Below are 27,871 nucleotides of genomic sequence, written 5' to 3'. Positions count from 1 at the left end.
CTGGCCCTCTCCTTTACCAGCTGCAATACCTGGAAAACCAGGACTTGCACCTTGCCTGGGAAGTACAGTAGAGCTGACCATATTGACTGAAGTGTGGTGAGCTTGCCTGGAAAACATGAGCTGAGTGTAGGACATCTGGCCCTGCCCGTCATCTTCCATATGATGGTGTGGACAGGGGAGAGATTCCCCACCACCACCCCTTGCCTCCTTTGGCAGGTGGGAGAGCTCTCCCAGAGATCATACGAGTGGAAGAGCTGTTCTACACCCCTCATCAGCTATAGCACTTGGGAGAATGGCCCCTGTACGTTGCCTGGGCAAGACTCTAGAGCTAGCACTGATAGTTGGTGGAGGTGCGGGAAAAGTGACACGCGGGTGTGAAAAGCTGACCCTGAGGTGGCCCTGACCCTTGCGCCTCACTTCAAGGGGTGAACTAGCCAGGGAAATGCTGAAGAGCTCACCCTGCTGGTGAGGACAGGGCATAGTTGGCATAATGTGAGATTCCTTTCTGCAAGCTTTATTACCATTAAATATGTTTTAATACCATTGGTTAATAAAGAAGCTGCTTTAGCTATAGCAGGGCAAATAGAGCTAGATCTGAAAATTAAGCTGAATTCAGGGATAAAGAAGAACGAGTAATGAAGATGCCATATACCTGCCAAAGGAGAAAGATGTTGAAACCTTACCTGTAGGCCTCAGCCTTGTGGTGATATATCAATTATTAGAAATGGGTTAATTGAATATGTAATAGCTAGCTAGAAATACACCAGAGTCATTGGTGGAATTTGGTTTCTGAGTGATTATTTAGGTCTTAGAGGCTAAGAAACTAAAGTGTAGTCTCTGTTTACACTGGCAGGCTGGCCAACCCTTCAACTACCGAGGCCCCAAACCTGGGATATGAGTTGGCTCACCACAGCATCCACCCCATCTATGATCTGCTGGAGAACATGACAGGGTTTCTCCTGTAGACACAAAGCTGCAGAATTTCCATGACACAGAGCAACAAAAGAATATCCAAGAGGAGTCTCAGTGAGAGCCCCGTGTCCACAGTGTAGAAGAGACAAGAAGACGGTATTGGATTTCTTGGAACTCTAGGCACAGACTGTTGTGAGCCACTTTGTGAGTGCCTGGAACCAATCTTGATTCCTCTCCCAAAGTAAACAGTGAGCTTAAATGCTGAGCCCTCTCCCCATCCCTGATCCAATGAATATAATAAATTAGTTGATTAAGGAATATGATTCATTTCTAGTAGTATTATCAACTTTTATATTCACTAATTCATGAAAAGTTAGCAGCTTTAGTTTTGTGTATATAATTATGTTTGGAATACTTCTTTTTAAAAGTATGCTAAAAGTTTTTGGTGTCAAATTGATCTTGCTCAGTGTAAACATACCAGTAAATACAATTAGTATCTGAAGGTATAATTTCTCTACTGAGGAATTTCTCTGAAAACAGTTTTACTGGTCTTCTATGAAGAATTATAATATCCATTCAGCAACTTATGTACTTCTTGAAAATGTTAGTGATCATGACAGTAACATAATTCTGAGTATATAGGCTTGGTTTTTATGAGCGGTTTTCTAGATGTAAAAGAGATATGATCCAGTAAATGGATAAAAATTAGTCATGTTGATATTGCTATTACAATTGTTTTCTTTTAAATTGGAAATGTATATGTATATTTTAAGTGGTTGTTCTCAGATAAAATAGCACTGTGAAAAATTAGTGATATGTCTGTTCACTTTCCTTCTATATAGCTCAAACTTTTAAACTATTTTAACCCCTAAATTACTAAAGTTGACAGCACCTTATGGTGGCCGTAAACCTGGCAGCAATTTGGATGCCATTTCATTGACTGTGAGGTGATTCCTTGGTCATATTTATACTGTCAAATCAGTTGAGTTATGAGCACTTGGGAATATATAAATTGGCTTTAAGTGTTCCCTAAAAGCCTTCTGTGATTCCAGAATAATGGCTGTAATTCCATACTGTGAACACTGAGCTTTGATAGTAAACAGTATTGTTATTTGAAACTAAAACAGAATTGCAGGCACAGATTTGACAGTCAAAATAGAACATTTTTTTTTGTTGGAGGACATGTCTTAGACAGATACATTTTTATAAAGCAGTCAAAAAACTAAGGAAAGTGATACTATTATAATAAAGAAATATTATAACTCTCTAAAAATATCAAAAGGAAAGACTATTATTTTTTAAGTCAAATTCAAGAACATTTGTTGAGATCCAAAAGAACGAAAGAAACTTGCAGGGAGAGATTTGTCAGACTACAACACTGTATGAAACTGTTTTTAAGACAGTAAGTACATCATGACATAATGGTTTAATTAACAGTTATATTTTTCTCGGAAATTTGTAATTATTGACTGGATATAGTGGCACATGCTTTTAATCTCAGCTCTGATGCACAGGAAGGTGGATCTCTGCGTTCAAAGCCATCCTAATCTACAATCAAGTCTCAGAAAGCCAGGGTTACAAAGTGAGGCCTTGTGCCCCCCTCCCCGAAGTAATTTTGAATCCTGAAAATACAGTTTTAGTTGGTTATAATTCTGTTCATTTGAAGAATATTGTATCAGTTACATACATTATTAAAGGGAAAAAAGGATCTGGTTTTAGTTAGTAGATACTTATGAATCAGCATTCTTACATTATAGTAATGTAAGAGAGGGAACATTGTGGGAGATAAAGAAAAAAGGCATAAGGGTCAGGACAGATAGAGAAACCAGATAAACTGAGCAGTTACAAGAAGAAACCAGAATGGCGGTAGAGGAACCCAAGTCATTGCAATCACTATGCAGAATTTACACCGGAGCTTGAACTTGCATGCAAAATTGCTAACAAATGAAGTATGCTATATTAAGTAAAGGTGAAAAGATATTAATAAGACAAAGTAAGAACATGCGTCGTACCTCTGTAGAACTCATTTTTAAAATGTTCTGAACTTAAGTGGCACATCACCCTACTACCTTACCTTGGCAGTTTTAAACCTCTATTATCGATAACCATGAAAGTGTCATATCATCAAGCAGCTTATTTTAATTTTAAGAGGATGAATTTTGCCATTGAAAAGTTTCTAGCAATACATAGCATTGATAAATAATAAATAAATTTATATTTTGAAGTTTTTATCTAATGCACGTATTCACGCATGCACTACTCTATGTAAATTCATTGATATAATGTAACATATTATACATACTTACATTTAAATATATATATGCTTACATATTTCAAATATCTCAACATTTGAGACAGACAGTTCTAACATGATTTTATATATTGAAGCCACTCAGGTTTTCCTCTTTTTTCTCTAGTCATGTTATAAGTACATTTTTCATATCTCGATAGTACAAAATAAAATTTTTATTTGCTGAAATAGTGAATAAATAGAACCATTTTCAAAGCAATTGTTTCATGTAAAGTCATGGCAGAAGCACGCCTGCTTACACTACAAGGGCACCTGCGTGTGGATGGAAAATAGAGTCAAGTAACAAGAGAAGGCAGAATAAATGAAGACTCGCTTGAAACCAAGGAAAAGCAGTTGAATGAAGTAATGACAGTGTCCAAGGCAAACACGGAGCTTTTCTACCAGCAGCTTTCTCGACCCTCAGGCATAATTACAACAGCTGTACCATATAGACTCTATCACTCATAATCTAGGATAGCGCCTCTTTCTATTAACCAAGCAATAGAGAAACAAAGATTACTTATACCAGTCCATATGAGGCACTCCGCTTGCCGCGATGAATTCTGATGGCTTAATTAGGGGGACTGTGTGGCACATGGGGTTTTTCAAACCAGCTTCATCACAAAGGCTGTGTCCTCAGACAGAGGGTGCCTGTGCTCTAAGGCAGATTGCCAATAAAAGTTTTTGCATTGAGTGTCTTTGAGCTGCCTGTCTGTTAGTTTGCTTCCATCTACGCACACAATTAAATAAAGCTTCAAACCAGAAAGCCAAGCCTAATAAAGAGACTTGGGATTGAAGTACAGCTGGCGATTTCGCTAGTTATTAAGGTCTCATCTTCACCTGAATGATGGTTGCCAGGAAGTAACAAACACTGATTGTTCTCCTTTGTATCCTTTTAAGACTGGATACTTGCAACAATAGACTCCTTAGTAACATTGATAGGTTCTTGGTAATGCTCAAAATATGTATCTGTTCATATTTTCATCAGTGTGTCATGGAACACAATAATCACACTTTAAAAAGCTTCATTCTGTATATTACCAAGTACATAATAGAATTCTTGAGTGACAGAACCACATAAAAAATGTCTATCATATATTTCCTCAGCCTTTAGTTCACAGCTTTGGTAAAATTAACCTTTATAAATGTTCTTATCAACAAAATGAATTACAAAGGCTACTACTATTTATGTTGATACAGAGTTAAGAGCAAATTTTTCACGCAAATGAATATATGCAAATATGGGTATGGTGAGTATAAATAGCATTTTGAGATCATGAAGAAACTGAGTTTGTCGAAGTACATGAGCCAAATATTGACTCTATACCATATGTTTATATGCTGTTGTGTTCAGAATTTTCATTTTGAAATTTTTGAGTAGTCATGTGATAAGTGATTAATGGTGATTTCTCTGGTTGCATTCTATGCCTGCTTTATCATTGGAAAATGCCATCTATGGATCATAGTTAACTTTTTTCTTTTTTTCTAACTTTCCATTATCACTCGCTTCCTTGGAAAGTATATCTCATTCTTTTATAGAACTTGTCTCCTTTTTCATCTCCATTGTTTCAATCAAAATAAACTCTTCCCTATGATTTCAACATCTTTTTGAAATTAGGAATAGATACTCAATGAAAAATTTCTATGAGGTTTTAGATATCCAGGACACAATTGCATAACTTTGGGAGTCTCTCCTCATGCCTATCATACTGAAAATTTACTATGAAGAGAAAATAAATTATAAATTAAATTTGAATATTTTACTCAACTGCAATTTAGATTCAAAGATTTACTTATATTATTCATATAGCCTCCCCAAAGGTACGGAAGATTCTTATAAACTATAAATATTAAATACAACATTGCTGAATAAATAAAGTAAGAAAACTTATATATCCTCTTCCCACTTGATTTATTATTTGTGTGTTTGCGTGCATGCATGAGTTGCTTGCCCATGAGTGTGTGCATGTACGCACGCTCCCACTGTGTTTAATTAGGGTGACTTTCATAAGCAAGGTGGGAACTCACTGTGGATGTACAACTTACCAGTGGCTACACCACTAGAGAATAAAACCCCCTTCCCTTGTTTTATTATTTTAATTAGTGTAATATTACTAAGTTTCTTAAAATTTAACATTCCTTATTAAGCAGAATCACAAGGTAAGCTTCTCAGCAAGGGGTTAAAATGCTTTTAGAATATAAAAGTTGAGATTATTTGTTACATCTGTGAAGTACTTCAATGTATATCTCTCCAATCATTAAAAATGAGCATGGTTCTGTCTTTTTAATACAAAACTCTGTGCTTTGGCATGAGTCCACCTTCACTTCTCCGCTTACAACACCCCAATTCAAAACAACTCTCCTAAAACTAAAATTTCTGTCCAATTACCTGACTTAAATGGGCACCTCCTAAGTGTAAACTATGCACTGCTTTTCACACGCTGTCTATGTGCTGTGTGAATCTTTCTTAACGTTATACAGAATTTTTCTGTACTCCAGCAGACCGTTGACAACATGTATTAATGGATGTACAATAATACCTCCTCTTTCCATGATTCTTTTCATAGCTAACAATCTTTCTTGTTATCATGGTTTGATAACTGCCACAGATCATTGTTTTAGTTTTTATAGCTTTTGTGCTTTCAGTTATCATTTATTTAATTAATTACTGAGTTACTAAATTAAAATTAAGTATTGGATTTATACCATATATCTAAACAGGGAAAAGACTGTAAACAGAAGAAGACTTTATATTTGCTATGATGAATATTTCCAACAGTTCTTATAAGAAACAAGTCTATAGATGAGTATTCTCTTCATGTAAATTACAAAGTGTGATTTTTGTTTCTTCACTAAATTTAATTTTAGTTAAATATAAATTGAATAAAATATGTTATTTTGATATATTTCAAAGTTCTAAAGTATATATTGAAATTAAGAAGCAGTAAATGCTTATACAATAAAAAGAAAGAAAAACAAACAAGACAGATTGAGAAATTATCTTGAATAATAATAAGCGTGTGGTAAGCAGTGCTGCTATTTACAAAATGTTGTATAATTAAAAGGTATTCATCTGTTATTACTAAGTAGGAAACTTTAAGAAATATCAGTATAGGCAGACAAAAGAAATCATAGAAATACCATTGTCAAGCGTATTAATGACTTCAAACAACTCTATTACTATTATAAAGAGACACTACTTCTCCAACACGACATTGCTTCCTTCAGAATATTCAGATGTACCTGTATAATGCTAAGATGTTTCGTGATGAAAAATGGGAATATTCCAAGTTTCAAAGAAAAACAATTAAAAACAAATATTTATTTAAAACTCATAGTTTTAATCATTTGGTGACAGTTTTTTGATATTAATTAAAATAAGATCCTTAGATAGTATGCATTTTAAGTGCATTAACATACTTATAAAATTGACTCAAACTTCAACTAAATCAATGGCTTTCTTATTTTCTATGGTCAAATAGAATTTCACAGATGCATGTAAAACTGTGCATTCTAAGTCATATTCTTCATATCTTATTTTCTCTCATGAATTTATGAACAAAATCTAGACCAAGAAACAATGCAGGGAGAAAAACATTGCAGTCACAGAAATAATTGAATTAGAAGCCAAAACTTAAATAGATATGTTCAGGACATCTCTCTATTAGATAAATGAATATTTAGTATTATAACCTACAACCTAAATATATTGTTATAATAGAAAAGCTTTGTATGTTTAAAATATTCTTGATTAATTCTAAATTGGTAGTGCAGTTAAAAGTAAAACAATAAAACTGCTTACAAGGGGTCTGCAGACTATAAACAGATAGATTTATTAGCCATTGAGCATGGTTACTTATGCCACTAGGGTTAATCATAACTTGTGGGTAATATTTTTGATGTGTATTAATAAGTATGATACTATTTTCAAAATGTTCAAAAGAAAGTCTTAATCTTTCTGCCATCTTTTGATTACATATTTTTACTTTTAATATTTTTATTTTATAAAGAAATATTTAAATCCATTATCTAATATTTCAAATCAATTCAAAATCTGTTAGACATAGGTATGCTCCAGTGAAAGACCTATGATTAAAGGAGCATAAATAAAAGCTATTAGTTTTCGCATTTTATATAAAGCCTCTTTCCTGCAATATTACAATTACAGGGAAAAGTCAGACAGCAATAACACTTAGCTCCTAGCAATTACTGTCCTCCGGGTATAATGCCTAGGTGCTGAAGTGTTGGAGGACAGACAGCTAAGGAGGGAAGGCTGTAAATTATTTCAGAAACTCTCACTCTCAAGGCTGTTGACATGAGTCGGGGCAAAGGAAACAACCCTGTCAGCACCTTCATTGCTGATGAAGGACAATACTACAGAACAGTCACAGAATGAAGAGTTAAAAGGAATAAATCATGCTTGACTCTGAAGTGGGCTGTCTAATGTATTCATACACAGATAGAACCTTGTGCACATTGCTCTGTGCTTTTTCATTCAAAACCTTGCCATGCAAACTTAGAACTGAACACTTTAATATCTAATTACACAAAAGGTGAAATATGTAATTTAAAAATGTATTAACATTTGTCTCTATTGTCTTTTGACATCTGTTGCAATTAAAGGTGGATATTTAAAATATGCATGGATTAATAGAAAGATGTAAGAGCTAACTAGGAGTACGCTTGAACCATTGGTAAACAGTGTTGTCATAATATACATAGAATATAAAAGATTGGGAGTCTATAATCTTTCACTTCAACAATTAAAGAAACTTGTGGTATAGTTATCTGGGCTGATTTATGCTCATTTTCTATACAAAATAGACAGGAATAAATTAACAAACTAATATCTATCAGTGGTATAATGAAGAGGAGATAGGTTTTCAAGGGCTATGAGTCAAAGCTAAGAAAAATGGATGGAATATCCAAAATGGTTCAAGAATTTACTTCTTTATCATTTTCTTTTCCATAGAACCAATTCAGTCCAATAGGAGTGTTCTTTGGTTTAAAAACAATTTACATTTATGCCTCCCTCATGACAAAAATTTTACAGATAATATCGTAAAAGCAAATGGAAATTTTAAAGATATCACATTAAGGGAGACAAAATAAAAATGAATAAAATACCTACTTATCAACTTTAGACATATTTAAATGTTATAATAGTATTCAACTACATCTAATCAAGCTGGAAACCATATTATTGGTGTGAAATTCAAATAACTTCTATTAGGAAAATTTATTTCACTGTCCTTTTAAATTGAATTCTAGTATATCTTCTTCAATTAGGCATATCTGCTGGTAGCTCAGCAAATACAGACCTAAAAATATCCCTCTCATCATTTTAACAGTTAAAACCTTTTTTTGTTTATGTTACTCTTGAAATATATTTCTTATGTGGTGAAACTTATTTTCTTAAGGTAAAGTGGAAGGAATCAGTGAATTAGAGATTGCTTGCTTTCAAATGCACGAATGTTTGATATTTCAAGACACTCCCATTTTGTTCCCTCTGAAATACGCTAATCATGCCAGATCCAAGACCTAAAGAGCATAGTAAAACCAGAACAACAGCAAGAGTCTGTTCTTCCTTTTCTGAGAGGTTAATGAGGAGGCATTTCTCAGAAGATGAGCGGCCCTTTCAGTAGATTTTCTAACCTTCATACCCTGAACCCAGAGCTCATAGGCAGAGGCAGTTATCAAAATGACTATTGCTCTGCGGGAGTCCCTTTGAAAAGATAAGAGAACATTTCTCTTGACAGACAAATTACTTTGAAATAATTTTTGAACTCTATGATCTTGACAAAAAAATAGTCCTCTTTCACTGTGTGAATTCCATTCATGGGTACACCTGTTTCTTTGAGAAAGAGCTGTCTTAAAATTAACTTATCTAACCAAAATTTAACACATCTTTTAACTGATAGCCAAACGATCTCATTTCTCACAAGATATATATTATATTAGACAACATGTTTATGTATTTTAAACTCTCTTTAGCTTTAAGTGTTTTATCGCAAGCACAGAATTTTTAATAAGTCTTAAGAAGAATGATTTTGTATGTTTTCTCAGAAATCATATAGTATCTTACTTGAAAATAACATTCAAATTTTCTTAAAATAAAGTATAACTCTGTCCTATGTATACCAATATATGTAATATACTGTGTCAAATATATAAATGTATATATATATATGCTTCAATTTTTGAGTAAAACTTTTACTATTAGCTAAATCATGAGCAAATATGTTTATAAACAAATTATTAATTAGCTTTAATTCTTTAAGGGTAATTTTAATGTGTATATCTCTGTATATATTTGTAAGAGCAGGAGGAGATTATAAACTTTTGATATATCAATTTTCTTTCTAAATTATTTTATAACAATGAGAAAACCTCTTTATATTTTTTGTATGTTCAAAGATATCTTCATATTGTTATTGTTTGATATTTGATTCATCACATAAGTTTATCAATATTCAATAGCTCAGGAGAAAGAATGGAGAACCTAAAAATAGGCCAAACTATAAATTTTGGTAATTTCAGTTTGTTAAATCATTTCAGCACGAATATTTTTAAATTTATATGTATTTCAATGCTGTGAATATATTTTCAACAAGTACCCAAATCGGGTTGTTTATTTAGTCTCTGTAGCTCCAGTGTCAATCTTTATCCAATATTGGAAGACTTTGAGGTCCTTATTGTTTTTCCAGTTCCTTAGTGTATGTGTGTATAGACATGGTAGGCTATGCATATTTGCTAAGTGTTACAAGTACAAAAAGAAACTTCATACTTTGTTAAAATAACACATTATGTGTCACAGCTTTATGAATACCGTGTCTAAGTTAAGGCATTATATAAAAGAGACCCCAATTAACTACTGTTTTCCAAATTGTTTTAAGAAAAATGTAAACTTATACTTTGCTAAGATATCTATCTATCTATCTATCTATCTATCTATCTATCTATCATCTATCTATCATCTATCTATCTGATTTCTCTACTACAATACTGAGGTTGGTTAGAATTCTACAAAGCAGTACAGTTAAAGCATTTTATAGAAAGCTATTTTAGTTCCATTAACAAAATTATGCCTTCAAGGAAATTATGTTCTAACTTCACCCACAACAATGGTAACTATGGAAGCAACACAGCAGCATGTTATTTTTACATTCTGACATTGTTCAACTGGCTAATTAGCATGGCAGCCCAATTTTAAAGCTATTTCCATTCTAAATCTTTCATTTGATGTCTCTTTCCTAAGGTATTGACATGCAATAAAAGCTACTGTCCTCATTTTTTTTGTATGAATCGCACATCTTTTTCTTCTATAATTGTTCTCCCAGCTCTTAATTCACTTAGCTACTATAACTCCCTATGATGAGTCAACAATAAGTGTTTCTTGGAGGCTTTCTTGAAGGACTCCATATTGATTGTCACTCTATCCTGAGCTTGGTCATCACATACACACACCCTGAAGCAGTCATTCATACAGACATGCAGGTTACACAGAACATGAAGACATTTTATTTAGGACACACACAATAAACATGAGTTTAAAAGAATAGCATTGGAACACAAGCCACACACTTACCTGGAATGAGCTGGGCCAGCAGGAGATGCTTTCTGGACAGAAGGAGGAGTGGTAGCATGACCAGAAGAGAAAGATGTTTCCATTTCATCTTTGTCCCTCGCTTACATCACATCAGCCAGCGGTAGAGATGTATGTTATCTAGGGAGATGGGAAAAAGCACAGAAATTGTTTCTATTACGTGTAGAAAGTAAACTACGGAAAGTATGATATGAAAATCTGCAATTCACATAGGACTGTCTACTTTTGAGATGAAAAACTTTTCAAATGAATACAGTTTATAGAAAACATATTCCAGATATATTCTCATCCCTCACCCGTGCCACTTATTCATGTGTTTGTTCTCGAAAATTTCAGTTTGCCAGGACAAATGTGCTTCAAATGTTGGGACATATCATCAGAAGGATGACGAATATTTGCAATAAAATAATTTGAAGATTAAAAAAATCATATTCCCATAATAATGATTTTATAAAAGTACCAAAGTTGTTCTGGGATGTTAGTTGTTGGTTCATTACTGCATTTTATTTATAAGTAAACTACACCGATACACATGTACAGCAAACACAGACTTCACAGAATTTGGCACTACGACTCAGGTATTTCCTCCAGGTCCTGGAATGCATCCTGTGCATATAGGGCCACAACTGACCACTTAGAACAAATGTGGTATTTGTTAGTTTTAATTCATTTTTCAGGTATAGTAGTCACAATTGGTTCCTTTATTTCCATTACCTTTTACAGGCTGCCAAAAAGTGTTTTTTATCTTGATTCCCCTTAGGTAAAACATGCCTATTACATGCACAAAACTTTAAGATTTCCTTCCAATTATCAATCACTCACAAACTACTCATTCCGAACAGAAACTGGATATACATGAGAAGAATTCAAAGCCTCCTTCCTGCAGGGTGTATTAACAAACAAAGTCACTTTAATGACACTAATTCAGAAACAAACACATTAAAGTAACGAGTGGAGTTTCTGCTGTAAACAAGGAAGTCTGAACAGGTCGTGAAGGACATAGGGACATGTAAGGAGTATACATGTATATCATGAAGATTAGAGCCTTTAGGCCTAGAGACATGAGGAAAGTTGTAGCAAATTATGGACTGAAGCTATGGGTGTGTATATAATTGTCTTACTACTTTTTAGCCGAATTAATAGCATACCTTAAAAGTGATATTTTACTTATGATGAATATAAGCACAACTGTCTAGAATATAAGAAAATATAAACAAATCACATACATTTTAATATAGATTCTTTTTTCCTGCATATAAATTTCATTATATAGAGAGAAACTTAATAGCATATATATGTATGCATACATTCATTCATACATTTTCTAACAATACATCAATATACTCTGTACACTATGAGAGGAGTTGTTCCTTGTGTAGATAACAGTTTTTCAGAATATAATGGCACAAAAAAAGTGAAGAAAATTGGATTGACAAGATGGCTCAGCTTGTAGAGGTGTTGTCGATAAACTCGACAGTCTGAGTTCGATCCCCGCAACCCACATGGTACTCAAGATTGTGTCCTCTGTTCCTCACACCACATTGTGGTACACATACGATGACCTAAAAGTATACAGAGGTGAGGTGAAGAGGACTGAGATAACTGAAGGTCAAGAATTTTTCAAATGAAGAAAACTGAAATAATACAACAGGAAATATGAAGACTGGTAATGGGGAGTGACCGCAGAGTTTACTGCTAATCACAAGTTTGTCTCATGACTCACAAGACAAAAGATGAGCAAGAAAGGACAAGTTAGCTTCGTGAAGAGCTGGAACAGAAACTCACAGTATAGAAGCATTTATACGGAATGCTTTTTAAAGGAAATAGAAGTAAAATGAGTCTATAGGAATTTTCAGTTTTGAAAGTAGAAATAATTACTTTTAGCAGTACGTTTAGTCAAAAATAGATAAATCAGTCTAGTACTAAATAAAAGCACTTTATTTAAAATCATTCTAGCCTTACTTCTTTGTGACACTAAAAATGCCAACTTCAGGGACAATGACTTAACTGCAGGTTTAGCTGCACATGACTAGGGCCATTTGGTCTGCTAGAGTCACATTGTCCTTGCTGTGGTACTTATAACTGCAGAGTTCATTTACCCAGAGCTCTCTCAGCAAATGGCCCATTCCTGCCAGAGAGCTCCAATCATTTATCTTTATCTGCATTATTTGGGCATGAATTCTTTGATCAAAAATTCTGTCCACTTTTCTTATCAGAGCTAGAATATTGCCTCAAATAAATAATGTCTGCTTCAGAGTTTACACATGCGCTCTCTGGATTCAGTGTCTCGAGGCTAGCATCGTTAAAACAGTCTTGCCCCGGTGTGACAATCATCAGTGATATCCTGTGCCTACATTATATTTTACGTATTATATGTGCTAAGTGTCAAGGGATAGGTTGCACCGAGAGATAAGCACAGTACAGACGAAACTCATTGCCGTTGGTTTGTTCCAAGGGCTCTTTTTCTAGGTTCTCCACTCAACACTTTCTTTTACAGTCATTTTCTTGGGAAAAAATGATTGCTTTTCTTTGGAAATAGTGTCGGGTAAGTTCATCCTGGGCATTTCTATTTGAAATAGTCTTTAGTACCACATTTTCCCTCTTCTTGGTTTGTGCTTGCATTAGAGATTTCTGCTTCCATTTCTTCAATATTCAATTACTACAAAGGGTTATTGACATCAGAAACCCTGTTTTGGAATAAACGCAAATCTTTGATTTCTTAAATTTATATGAGCATTTTTTGTCTCAAATAAGTGATGTAAACAAAAGTATACATGGGTCTAGATGCTGTTTATTTTTTATTATTTGTATAATGTTGTTACTCATTAAATGATAATGGAATTCAGTGTGGTTTGTTTTATGTTGAGGTCTTTGATCCATTTGGACATGAGTTTTGGGCATGATGATAGATATGGATCTATTTTCATTATTCTGTGTGTTGATATCCAGTTATGCCAGCACCATTTGTTGAATATTCTTTCTTTTTTCCATTTTATATTTTTTGCTTCTTTGTCAAAAATCAGGTGTTCATAGGTTTGAATTAATGTCTCGGTTTTGATTTGTTTCCATTGGTCCTCCTGTCTGTTTTTATGCCAGTCCAGGTGGTTTTCAGTACAGTAGCTTTGTAGTAGAGTTTGAAGTCAGTGATTGGCATGCATCCTGAAGTTACTTTATTGTATAGGATTGTTTTGGCTATCCTAGGTTTTTCAAAAAGTGGGAAGTACACTTGAATGTATATAACCCCAGTAGCACAGACACTGAAAGCAACAATAAATAAACCCCCTAAAACTGAAAATCTTCTGTAAAGCAAAAGAAACAGTCAACAAGACAAAATGGCAGCCTACATAGTGGGAAGAGATCTTCACCAACCCCACATCAGACAGAAGGTTGATCTCCAAAGTATACGAAGAACTCAAGAAGTTGGTCATCAAAAGAACATAATTTAATTAAAAAAAATGGAGTACAGACCTAAACAGAGAACTCTCAACAGAATAATCTAAAATTGATGTGGGATTTCCCTCTGTATGCTGTGAATATCATTGGTTAATCAAGGAACTGCTTTCAGCCTATTGCAGAGCAGGGTGGTGCAGAGCAAAACGAGGCAGGGAGGACATGACTGAATGCTGAAAAGAAGAAGTCAGAGTCAGAGAGATGCCATGGAGCTACTGGAGACAGATACTGGGAACTTTACTGGGTAAGCCATGACCACAAGCTGATATACAGATTAATAGAATAGGGTTAAATTAATATGTAAGCCAATAAGAAGCTAGAGCTAATGAGCCAACCAGTAATTTATTTAATACAGTATCTGTGTGATTATTTCAAGTCTAAACTAGCTGGGCAGTCAGGAACCAACAAGGGGCCTCCCTTTTCCTACATAAAATGGCTGAAAGACACTTAAGAAAATTTTCAACATTCTTAGCCATCAGAGAAATGCAAAGCAAAACAACTCTGAGATTCTATCATATACTTGTCAGAATGGCCAAATTCAAAACACTGATGACAACTTTGTGCTGGATTGGATGTGGGGTAAGGGGAATGCTCCATCATTGCTGGGTGGGAGTACAAACTTGTACAACTCTTTGGAAATCAGTATGGTGATTTCTCAGAAAATAAGGAAACAATATACCTCAAGATCCAGCAATACTACCATTGGATATATACCCAAAAGACTCTGAATCATACCACAAGGACATGTGCTCAACTATGTTCATAGCAGCAATAACCAGAACCTGCAAACAACCTAGATGCCCCTCAACTGAAGAATAGATAAGGAAAATGTGATACATTTTTACAATCAAGTACTACACAATGACAAAAATAATGACATCTTGAAATTTATAGGCAAATGTATACATCTAGAAAAATCATTTTAAGTGAGGCAACCCGGACCCAAAAGGACAAATATAAAATGTACTCAATCTTAAGTGGATTTTAAATTCAAATCAAGGGAATGACAGCCTATAGGCTACAACCCCAGAGAAACTAAAGAGAAAATAGAACCCTAAAAGAGACATACATGGATATACATAGAAAAGTGAAAAATACAAGATCTCCTGAGTAAATTGGGAGTGTGGGGGTCATGGGAGAGGGTAGAAGGTGAGAAGGCAGGAAAGAGGGAGTGGAGAAATAATGTATTGCTCAATAAAAACAATTAAAAAATAAGGAAATAGAATGATTTCAAGAAAGAATATCATTTTCATTAGCAAAGTTAAAAGTCAAATTTATAGCTAGCTGTTTGATACCAGGTCAGTTTTACTAGATACCAAATATAAAAATCAGCTTTGCATTAGTATAATGTAATATATGAGAGAGAAGGAAGGAGACGCTTTGTTTAAGTCATAGACAGAGAGCTTTGAAGTCTGAATTCAGGGAGGGGACTGGAAGCATTGGTATCATTGATTAAATAATTCATCAGAACTAGGTAGCAATAGAAAGAACATGTAATAAAGTAAATTATAACAAAAACCACAGTAAGGGTAGTGAAGGCAGAACCAAACTCATAATCCTCACTAAATACTCACAAGAACTTGATTTGAAGGTAACACCCATAACTCAAGACACTCCAGTAAGTACCCACTACTCAAAGGAATATAAGACATCCAATTAGCATCACTTAGGGACCAAGTATTTACTATACGGATCTTTGATTGACATCTGTTCAAATCATAGCAACATGACTATTCATGATATTGACCCTTAGTTTAAGTCCATAAAACACATACAACCACATGAAATATAAAAGGGCATAATAGATAAAGACCAGGAATACAGCAGGACGTAACATTCAAAAGTAGTAAAGAGCACCCTTGTGTGTTCATGTCCATGTAACAATGAGTATTCAGGTATGTATGTCTGTTTTTATTCAAAGGACTGAGTTGAGTACTAACATCAAAATATACTAATACTTTGATGGTTACATCATATCTGTCATGATTAGTATAGCTGACCAAACTTGTGCCATAAAATGTCATATAATATAAACTGTAATTGTAATATCATAAATGTTTTGCTATCATTGATTGTTTTAGACGAGGTTTGGTGAAGAGTAAATTTTATAGCCGTAATTGATTTTGTGTTAAAATGAATGTTCTTTTGTTAGGTTAATAAATGATTTTTCAGGTATCTTGGTAAGATTTCATTAGCTAAATAAGTAAAATGAATTTATAATGAAACTGCCTCAGCCTCCAGATGCGCTGAATGGTCATGCATTGCCAGGACCTCTTACCAGCTCAGCTGGGAAACACTAAAATCACTTGGGTAGTAATTAGGTGTTTATCAGATTCTTGCTGAAAAGGAGTGAACCAGTTATCGGACACAATTATCTCTGAAAATTGAATCCTCCATTTCTGGTCCTGTGGAGGACATTTAAAGGAACACGGAGTGGTTTAAAACTAAATGACTTTCAAACCCGTTTGCTTTCTAGAATCTATGCCACAAAATTGCCACTCAGAGAAAAAAACTCTCACTTTTCATTCAGTCTTTTGTGTGTGATCTTTTGGTCATGCCTTTGTGCATGTTGACATATGAAAATTGCCTTTAGCCCACTCTTCTGTTACTTCAGTCATGTCATTCTTACTGTGGTGTTATTAATAGTCTGAAATAGAATGCTTGCTCCCTTTGTGTTCACCCTGCTGCTATATCTTCATAAACTAACCCAGCACAAGTGAAGGCAATTGCTAAGATTGACTAGGCTATATGTGCATTTTGGATAATGATATTTCTAGAGCTATTTGCTCCTAAGTAATTGAAAAATTTACAGCTCATTTAAGTATTAATGTGTAATATACTCACAACTTAGAAATTAATAACATTCCATAATAAAAAGAACTATAGAAACATACTTATTTAATCACTTCAAAAGCAAACCCCATGTAAGATACTTAAATTTAATTGTCACATCTATATAAAATGATCCTACAACCTATTTCTTATTGGAATTGAATTAATTTTAGGTTCTTATGTGCATTCAAGGAAGTGTCTTTGATATTAATTTGATTAAAAAGTAAAAGCAAATAATAACAAAACTCAGATGCAAATTGTTTTGATCAATATTGTTAAGCATAGTCAGAAGCACTCTATCTTTAACTGTGATGATTTCTTGTTGATAGAAAAGCAATTGTCATAGATTAGGGTCTTCATGAACATTATAGATTTCATGTTTGCACTTGTGTAACTGTGCAAGTAGATTACCTCAATTTTATATTATTCTGTCCAATCAACCAAATTTAATTCAACAAATACTTAGTGCTTGCTATACAGCAGGAGGGGTAAGAGATTTGTAGAGTAGGGTACTATGACGTGTGAAACCTCGTGAATTGTGTTTTTCTTCCTTAAGTTCAGAGAACTTAGGTCAATGAAAATGGTCCTATTCAAGTCAACCTCTCTTGAGTGTGTTTTGCAGTAAAGCCTCTTAAATTTTTGTGTCAGTCTAATTTGTCTGCCTCATCTCTAGTCACACTGCATTTCACGTGCAGGTCCCCTGAAACCCCATCAGAAAGGCAACATTTATTGATCACAAGAGAGAACAAAAAAGCCTATTGTCTCCACACTCTTCTCACTCACTACTTTGGTATAGAATTATCTGTTGTTTCATTGCTTGAAACAGTTTTGGCTCTATCTATTACCACTAGACTACAACCCATTTCAAATATGTATTTTGACAATGGGCATTTTTAAATTTTCCAGAAGCCTGGTTACTTTGTTTTCTCTCATTTATAATATCTTCGTAACAAATAATTTCTATTCTGATGAAGAAATAACCTTAACTCCACATATTTAACTCTTTTGAGTGAATGTCCTATACTGTAGTGGACAATCTGTGTTAGCTGATACCACCTTACTAGTTTTTGTATTCTGTGTTGGCACATAGAATATTCTCAAAGAAAGTTTTAAACAAAATAAATAAAGAAAAGAGGCATGGCCATCTTAGTATTCATTTTGTTATACTATTGTTTTGTCATTTTGTAAGACAGGAAATTTTAATATCAAAGTACTGTTCCATTAAATGCATTTTTCAGATATTTATATTCATAGACCTTTGAATATAGTACAGTATGGTTCCACCCTTAACTTGCCATATGCCTTTTAGCTCCGTTTTTAATCTGAGAGTAAATATAAAGCCAAAAGACAAATATTTTGAATCATGGGAAGCACAAAAGAAAGAGACCCATGGAATTTTGCAAACAGAGAAGATTATGAAGCAAGGAACATTCACTCATAATATTCAATTGTTAATTTCAGTGATTACTGAATCTTTGCCTCATCTCTGCCCATTTTTCCTTCTCTGTGTTTTTCTCACTGTTTATTCCTTCTCTGATCTCAATTTCAACATGTTAAGTTAAACCGCTTTCATGAGTAACATTAGAGAAACGCTAGGACATTTTTTCTCCTGTGTGGGGAAAGAAGCTTTCTAAGAAGAGGGAGACTATTGATTGTGTTTCCATGCCATGCTAGTTGAAAGATGACGTTGTTCAGAAAGATCTGTCTGCAACTGGATGTTCTTTCAGCAAGGATGCCCAAACATCATGTGTCCGCTAATTTTCACCAGAATGATGAAATGAACAATATGATTGAAGGTCAATTGAGCAGAGAATTCATCTGGCTGAGCTAATATGAGCACAGCATTTTGAAAATTGCTTTTGTTTTAAAACTGCCTCCTTTTGTCTTGGTATACATGAGCATACTTTTAAAGAACTATCTTTGTGAATTGAATATTTATTCTGAAAGAAGTACTTGATGCAGACAGTTTTTATTTTAACCTCAAAATAGAAGGAAAAAAACCAACAAAATCCTAGATGATTGAAGATTACTTATATAATCTTCAATTATAATATAATTATTTGTTCATATTTAGTCTAGAAATATATAAGTAAAATCATTTTAGCAAGACTTAAAACTTGTTTAGCCTACAGACATTTTATAATTAAAGTTAAAAGAAGACACAATCTTCATTTTGCTGCATCCTTTTGCCTATATGAGAGCAATACTAATGAACCTCTCAATGGTTAGGATGAGAAATTGATTTGAAGTCCTTTGCATTTACTTCTGTGTTCCCTCACCTTCCTTTTCTCTCCGAGGATTTGTGCAGTTTAATTTACCATTGATTCTTTAATGATTATGGTAGCTGCACTAGGGAAACTAGTGTTTATCTTCATCATACGGTGTGGAGAGAATAGCATTTATTTTTATACAGAGTGGTTTCTCTGTCAGTTTGATGATACACCTTTAGTCAGCAGATGACAAACATCCTATCGTCTTATTGATTTTATGGTTTAATCCTGAAATGCATATATTCATTCTAGGAACACAGTCCATTCAGAGAATTTAACCCACATGTTCTGCTAGTATTGCTTCAAAGCACTGTTGAAGAGCTGTCTTCGACATGCTGTGTGGAGAGCAAACATTAAGTACACTATTTAGTGGTCATTAGTTTGACTCCCTTGAGTCTTTCACATACTACTTTATTTGAAGATGTCTATCAATGTGACATGTGCTTTCAATTGTGTGTTGGAAGAGTGTCCTGATTCTTCATGTTTGGAACAATAATTATTACTCCAAAATAAAATAATCATTTGTTCTTGAATTTTATGAGGATGTTGAAACTGTTAATAGAGTAAAATCTAACCTGCACACAATAGAAGTGTGGTAATGTTGTGTTAATATTTGGTATTGCTGAATTTTATATTTTGTCCAAGAATTAATAAATAATAATATTTAATGCTTTTATTGTATCTTGAAATGTTTTAAGCAGGGAAAGGTGATAACAACTTGGAATTTACATTGATGGACATGATTTAGGACTATACCTCTGCTGATTCATCAATAGTAGTAAACACTGTTTGACAAAATGCTTATTTCTTATGAATTCCATATGGCAAAAAGAGAGATTTTAAAAGCTGTAAACCTCAGATTACTCTTTCTTAACAGCTATCCACTTATAAATGGATGATAACATTTGTGAACTCCATAGAATATTTTAATTGTCTTGCCTTTTTAAGAATCTCATAATGTCTCATCCTTTCTCTTCTCCCTCTTAATCAATGTGCCCTGTGTTGCTTCTGAGTATATTCAAACAGCTCTGTTTCCTGGGAACGTGTTAAGAATGATCTAGCCTTTTGTGAAATTAATGGAAACTTAGGACCTGCCCAAACAGAATTGTTGTGTGAATATGAATGTGTCTGTGCATGCAGAGCAAGAACCCTTTAGCAATGAGCTGACAAACTGTCGAGATGGGATTCTCACTCCTTTATTTTGGCCCTTGTAGCTTAATTTTTCAAGTTTGCCTTAATGGCTTCATTTCTATACTTCCCAAGCCAAGTAATAATTTCATAAATTTTCCTTAAGTTTCTTTTTGTTTCAAGTTATTTTGTTTCCTTCTGCTTTTAGAACAAAATCCCCAAGTATATGAAGAAAACTGAATCATAATAATGACACTTTTAAGTGTAGCATTTAATAATTCAGGGCTTAGGACAATTTTCTAATGTATAGTGTTTGTCTACTTTGTTACAAAAGAATTCCCTAAATAAATTCCATACTCTTAAGTCAAATACAATATGAATGAATTACAAGTGTTGTTAAAATACAAAGAGAAATAAATGGTTTAAACAATTCAACCCTAAAATACTTTAAGTACTGTGCTTTTAAAAGAGACTATTTTCAAATAATAGGCTCTTTCTGGAGTCATAAAATGTTCCCACTTAGCAGGAGTTTGGTAATAATTTTTTTCAGTTTGCTTTGTCTATTTGAAAGCACTAAACCTGAGTTTTTGCATGCTATTATGCACTGCTGAATTCTTATTCTTTCAAGAGAAATGTACCTCCAATTAAATAGAAACAGTAACCAGTTCTTAGTAGTTCTATTATCACTGACTATTGACCTAACACATCTATTCTAGAGAGCTCTAAAGTAAAAGTCAATTAACCAATAGCTTCAAAAAACCTCACACCTATATGGAGCCAGACTTTTCTTTGCACTGACAGCTCACAAAAATTGACAAAGAGACTTATTGTTAATTTTGAGAACTCTGACTATAAATTAAGATTGTTTCCAACTAGCTCTTATAAGTTAAATTGACTTATCTCTATTCATCTACAGGCTATGTCTCAGCCCGTGGCCTTTACTTTTCTTCTTGCATGTCTTCTTTCCTCTCTATCGGGTTGGCAACCAAAACGTTTCTCCTCCCTAAGACTTCTCTGCCCTCAGAAGTCCCAACTAATCTCTTCCTATCTAACTGATGGCTATTCATGTCTTTACTAAATCAATCATAGTGATACATCTTCACACCGTGTAAAGGAATCTTTGTAATAGCCATATTTAATATGTGAAGGTATGTATTTCTTGCTTGTATTTTTGAAATTTTGGAAACACCACCATAAAGATATTATTTTGTTTTTCTCTACTTCCTGCTTACTATCATGTTATTGATCTTGCATCACTGTACCTTTAAAGTTTTACTCCTTTTTAAAAACTCTTTTTTTTATTGCTTATAAGGTCTTATTGGCTGCATGTTCTCTTTTCTTCAATAACTTTCATCTTTATGTAATCAGTTGCTGCATACTCTAAGTTTTATATTCCATCACTCTACTTATAAGAAAAATCTTGGAGATGGGCGGTGGTGGCGCACACCTTTAACCCAGCACTCGGGAGGCAGAGGCAGGTGGATCCCTGTGAGTTCGAGGCCAGCCTGGTGTACAAGAGCTAGTTCCGGGACAGGTTCAAAAGCTGCAGAGAAAACCTGTCTAGAAAAGAAAAAGAAAGAGAGAGAGAGAGAGAGAGAGAGAGAGAGAGAGAGAGAGAGAGAGAGAGAGAGAGAGATCTTGAAATAATGACCTTGTAATCCAAAATAATTTGACAGTGTTATAAAGAAGATGGCAGTCTAGGTTCCAGTTCCCTGATAGGCTAATTACATGTATTCATACAGATACTTTCTTTAAAGCATGTGAGTCTGCATCCATAAATGAAAGATGCTTTTCAACTAGCTTTCTTATATAAGTAAATTGAACAGACATTATATAGGTAAACTATTACATGTCATGGGTACATTCTATATTATTTGTTTCTACTTTGGTAGACCACATTGTTGTTTACAATCCTGTCTGTGTACAAAGATACCAAAGAAAACGCTCCCCTGTAACTGAATCTGCATGACTGCAGTACTCCCTTTAAAGCAAACCTTTGCCCATCTTCTTCTCACTCTTGGTACCCATCATTCATAAGTAATTGCATCCTTTCCAGTTTTGCCAACTATATGCAATAAATTATCCAGTGTTCTGATACAAAGAGAATATATATGTTTCACACATATTTGACTCTTGACTGTAAGGCAGGCAGTTCTTGATAGATTAACTCTTAAGCATATTTATCATTGCAATTGTAGTCCCGTCAAAGACACAAACTTGAATTTTTTAGATTCTTAAAACAATCCAATAAAATACAGAATTTGATTTGACTATATCTCTTTGATTTGGGACAAGTTATTTCCCATTATGAGCTCTAGAAATAATAGAAAAATAGCTCTGTTTATAAGCAAAATTAGAGTCTGTTTTATTTACAAAAGCAAATATCTTAATAATCTGTGAATAAATTGTTGACTAATATGTCTTAACAAAAAGTACATGAATTCACTATTTTTCATCTTTGTAATCACAAAATATAAAATTAGTATAGCTATTACTCTGCTCTAAATGGCTGTTTCCTTTACCAAGAACTATTACAGATACCAAGGTGATGATTTCTTTATTTCTTGAACATTATCAAGTATAAGCTATTGACTTGTAGGATGGTGTTCATTTAAAACTTAACCTGATTTTGGGAATAAAAGATATTCAAAATTGTTAATTTCCAAGATCACTTTCAGCATTTAATGAAACAGGAAAATAGAAGAGAAAAGTATAATTTGCTAAAGGGTAAATTTTGGTCAATTATAAAGAACCCCTATGTTGTTTCTTTACTGTCAAAACCAGATAAAAATCAACTAAGCAAAATAAAATGCTAAACAATGGTACCAGGTTTTTAGTTTGGGAAGTGGAAAAAGAAAAGGGAACAAGCCCTTGAGAGGAATATGGAATATATATCAAAGGGAATATTTTTTACTTTTTTCTATTGTATAATTAACTGTCTTAGAGTTTTTGTTGCTGTTAAGAGCCACTATGACCACAGCAACTCTTATAAAGCACAACATTTAACTAGGTGGCTTACAGTTCAGAGGTTCAGTCCGTTATCCTCAAGGTGGGACATGACAGGGTACAGAGGTAGCTGATAGTTCTGCAACTTGCACAAGCAACAAGAAGTAGTCTGTGTTCATGGGTATGGCTTGAGCATATGAGGCCTCAAAATCCACCCCTACAGAAACACACTTCCACCAACAAAACTATGCCCACTCCAACAATGTCCCCATTCCTAATAGTGACCCTCCCTTTGCGAACTGTTTTTTTTAAGCTAGCATATTAACTAAAAGTATTCATATGAAACTCATAAACTTCCTATAAAATTTAGCTAATATTCAACACAACAGAATTTGTCAAAGATGTATTAAAAAGAAACTCTCTTTTAAAACAAAAATTAGTACACCAGTTATTAGATTTTTAAACAATGTACTTTGGACAAATTTATACATTTAATGTGCATGAGCACAGCTCATTAATCTTTTAACAACAATGTGCCTGGTAAAATATCTTTATCTAGATTGGAGAAGATGTTTCTTGCCTCCATTAATTTTTCCATATTGAACTTTATACTTACTTTCAGTTCATTTAGTCCTGGATAAATAACATCTCACTGAATGTTACTAATATAAGTCAAAACTATAACATCATGCAAATTAAGCTTTCTAAGATATACCGAAATGTCAAGTACTGTGTAAATACCAATGCAAGTTCCGTTCTCTCATGTCCTCAGGTAAAGTCATTAGATGTCATTTGAAATTGCTAATTGTGATACCGATCTTAACTGATATCAGAAGTTAGAACACAAACTCTCATAGTCACCTACACAAATGATCTAGGTCAATTATGTGCTGCTGTTGCTGCTGCTGCTAATGTTTATGGTGGTTCACTAATATGTTTTATGTGGATATTATTATTATTCCATCACCCAATTGAGATAACTACAACTTAAAGATCATAAATTTTCCAAAAATCAAATTTTATTGCTAAATGATAAGGCTAACTATATACAAATACTTATGTTAACCACTGTAATTGTGAATACTATCTTATATTACTTAAACATACTTACCTCTGCAATTAAATGGTATTTTTAGATACACAATATGTCCAATACTCTTATAGTCACATTTTCAATGTAATACTTTTTCATAATGTGCTTGTAATTATTTTTAATCAAAAAGTTTTGGCATACTTTATTCAAACCATTCATTTGAACTAAGAATGCTGATAATATATGCAATAATATGCAACAGGTAAATGGTTCTTATATCCTTAGGACACTGTATTTTAATATTCAGACAATATATAATAGAATTAGTTGGGATTTACACTAAAATAAGTTGTCCCGTTGTTAATATTCCAAGAAATGTGATTACTTGCCAAAATGGCTATATTATAGCTTAATGTACTTTTCTTTTTGTATTTTTTTCCATTCAAAAATTTATATTTCCTTCCCTCCTCCCATTCTTCTCCCTCTCCCCACTCACCCTTCTCCCTCCCCCTCCCTCCTTAAGAGAGGGCAGTAAACTTCTCCCCCCTCCACATCCAGGCCTAGGAAGCTGTGCATCCAAATAGACTAGGGTCCCAAAAAGCCAGTACATGCAGTAGATACCTGAACTGTTCTTGCCCCACTATCACACGGATGATTATCTTGAATATCACCATAGAATCTTCGTCCAGCAACAGATGGAGATAGAGACAGAGACCCTCATCAGAACAACGGACTGAGCTACTAAGGTCCAGTTGAAAAACAGAAGGAGGGAGAAGACAAGCAAGGAAGTCAGGACCTCGAGGGGTTGGTCCACCCGCTGAGGCAGTGTGACTGTTCTAATGGGAGCTCATCAAATCCACCTGAACCGGGACTGAAGGAGCATGTGATCAAACCAAACTCTCTGAATGTGGCTGACAATGGGGGCTGACTGAAAAGCCATTGATAAAGGCACTGGGACTTGATGTACTTTTCTATAGAATGGAGTATTAAACATAAACCATTTTAAGATATTTCAAAGTACGTGAAAAAGCTAAACCTCATTAAAATTAGACACCTCTACTCCAGAACAGACACAATCAATAAAATGAAAAGATCAGGTGAGGACAGTAAGAATGTTTATAAGAGACAGAGTTAATCACATATTTTTTTTAAACAACAGGCAAATCAAACCAAAACTCTTAAATCTCCAAAATTGAATTTTCACTGGAGAAGGCATCCAGATGCCAGACAACTCTCCAAGACATTTTAGACCATTCAATACCTGGCTATGTAAATTTATAAGCAACCAGCACAACATTTGCAGAGTTCATTCTGTTCACACTTAACCAGGTAGACAACATGCACACCATTGAAAAACCAAGTGTAGGCAAGGGCACCAAGTTGCAGACTTTTTTATGTTAGAGGAAAATGCAATGAGTTGTCACCATTTTTGAAAGATTCTTGGCCAATTTTTTGAACTTTCAACTTTATATGCACATTGAATAGTCAGTTAAAATATATCTACATACACACAAAAGTCTATAGATATTTGTGTATAACAGCTTTTTTCATAGTTGCCAAGACTTTGACACAACCAGGTTGTTCTTCACTGAAGATATAAATGAACTAAAGGGCGTGAAGACAATTGAATGCTACTCAATGGTGAAAAGACAATGACTTCTCAAAATGTGAAAATATAATGAGGATCCTTACATTCTTATAACCAAATAAGCCAGACAACTTACCCATTGTCTGACTATAATTTTGTGCAGTCCGGGAATAGGCAAAACCACAGAGACACTAAAGCAATAAGTGTTAATGAACAGAGAAAGGGATGAGGAGTCAATCCTTTGAGGATGTTTGGGGAAGAAAAACTACTCTTTGGGATAATATAATGGTGATATGTATGTATATATCACCAATACATGAAATACAAGAATGAACATTATGTAACATGTAGACTTTGGCTGATAATAGTGTGTCCTTAGCAAATGAAATGTTTTGATGTGTTGTGTGTGGAAGAGAGTCCATGTGTGTGCCAAACAAGAGGTATGAGAAATCTTACCTTGAACTTCCATCTAATTGTGCTAAAAATTTTAACTACTCCACACTGTAAAATCTATAAAATACTGCAAAATATATTTCATTTTTCATTGAAAACAGATTCTTCTCTCATATAGCAACCCCAACCATTGTTTCTCTTCCCTATACTCCTAATGTCTTCCTCCCACGTCTCCTCTCCCCCAGATCTACTCCCCTTCAGAAAAGAGAAAGCTACTAAGAGATACAACCAAATAGGAAAAAGTCTTCACATTGAGGCTGAACAAGGCAACCCAATAGGACGAAAAGAGTCCCAAGAGCAAGTAAACGTGTTACAGATAAATCCACTCTCACTGAGAAGAGTCCCAGAAACCCGCCAAGCTAAAAGTCATTAACACATTCACAGACTATCTGGTACAGACCTACGTGGGCCCTGTGGTTGCTGCTTCAGTCTCTGTGAGCACATGTGAACACTGATTAGCTGAATTTTGGGCCATGTTCTCCTGGTGTCTCACCTCTGACTCCTACAATATTTCCTGTCCTTCTTCCACCAGTTCTCCAAGCTCAAAAAGACTCAATGGAGACCTCCAACTTAGCATCTCTCTGTGTATAATATATAGCACTCTGGGTCTCTGCATCTGTTCCCATCTGCTTCCAGAAAAAGCCTCTCTGATGACAGCTGGACAAGGCAGAATCAGGAATCATTTCAGTGATATTTTTTCTCAGTTGTGCTTGTTGAAACCCTAGATCTCTGGGCTAAAGCAAATAATCAGAGTGCCATTTGAGTTTGGGTGCATTACCTTAAAGTCTTGTGATATTGGAGGCACTACATATGTAATTTTGAATCATTTGACCCTAGTAGACACAAATTTATCAGAAGAATACACGAAATATGGTAGAAATTTAAATAAGCATGTAATTTGGAGTAATATAATTTGAACATATTAAATCAACTTTATACATACAATAAGCTGAATATGATTTTTATCAAAATTGTATATAACTAGTCATACAGAATAAAAATCACAATTCTGATAAATATGCTGCTATCATTTTTATTTTTCATTGATTTTATTAAGCTATACATTTTTCAATATTCCCCTCCATTCCACTCTCCTCCCCTTCTTCCCTCTTCCTTATGCTCCCAATTTACTCAGATATCATGTCTTTTTCTACTACCCATGTAGATTAGATCCATGTATGTCTTCTTAGATTCCTCATTGTTGTCTATGCTTTCTGGGACTGTGAATTGTAGGCTGATGTTCTTTGGTTTATGTATAAAAGCCACTTGTGAGTGAGTATATATGATAATTGTTTTTCTGGGTCTGGGTTACCTCACTCAATATGATGTTTTGTAGATCCATCCATTTGCCTGCAAATTTCAA

The 27,871-nt window shown here is 34.1% G+C and overlaps 1 protein-coding gene across 6 annotated transcripts in view; it reads right to left on the bottom strand.

Annotated features, from left to right (window-relative positions):
- Robo1 (roundabout guidance receptor 1) overlaps positions 1–27,871 on the bottom strand; it is a 1,008,387-nt gene that overhangs the window by 868,029 nt on the left and 112,487 nt on the right. For all 6 annotated transcript variants that reach the window (XM_075953430.1, XM_075953344.1, XM_075953840.1 and 3 more), the window contains exon 2: positions 10,791–10,928. In XM_075953430.1, coding sequence (XP_075809545.1) covers positions 10,791–10,878 — 88 coding nt within the window. In that variant the 5' untranslated portion in view covers positions 10,879–10,928. The remainder of the gene's footprint in view (positions 1–10,790; positions 10,929–27,871) is intronic.

The sequence above is a fragment of the Microtus pennsylvanicus genome, chromosome 1 (genome assembly GCF_037038515.1).
Source record: "Microtus pennsylvanicus isolate mMicPen1 chromosome 1, mMicPen1.hap1, whole genome shotgun sequence".
NCBI lineage: Eukaryota > Metazoa > Chordata > Mammalia > Rodentia > Cricetidae > Microtus > Microtus pennsylvanicus.
Note: the sequence above shows the minus strand (reverse complement) of the source record. Positions and strands in the feature narration are given on the sequence as shown.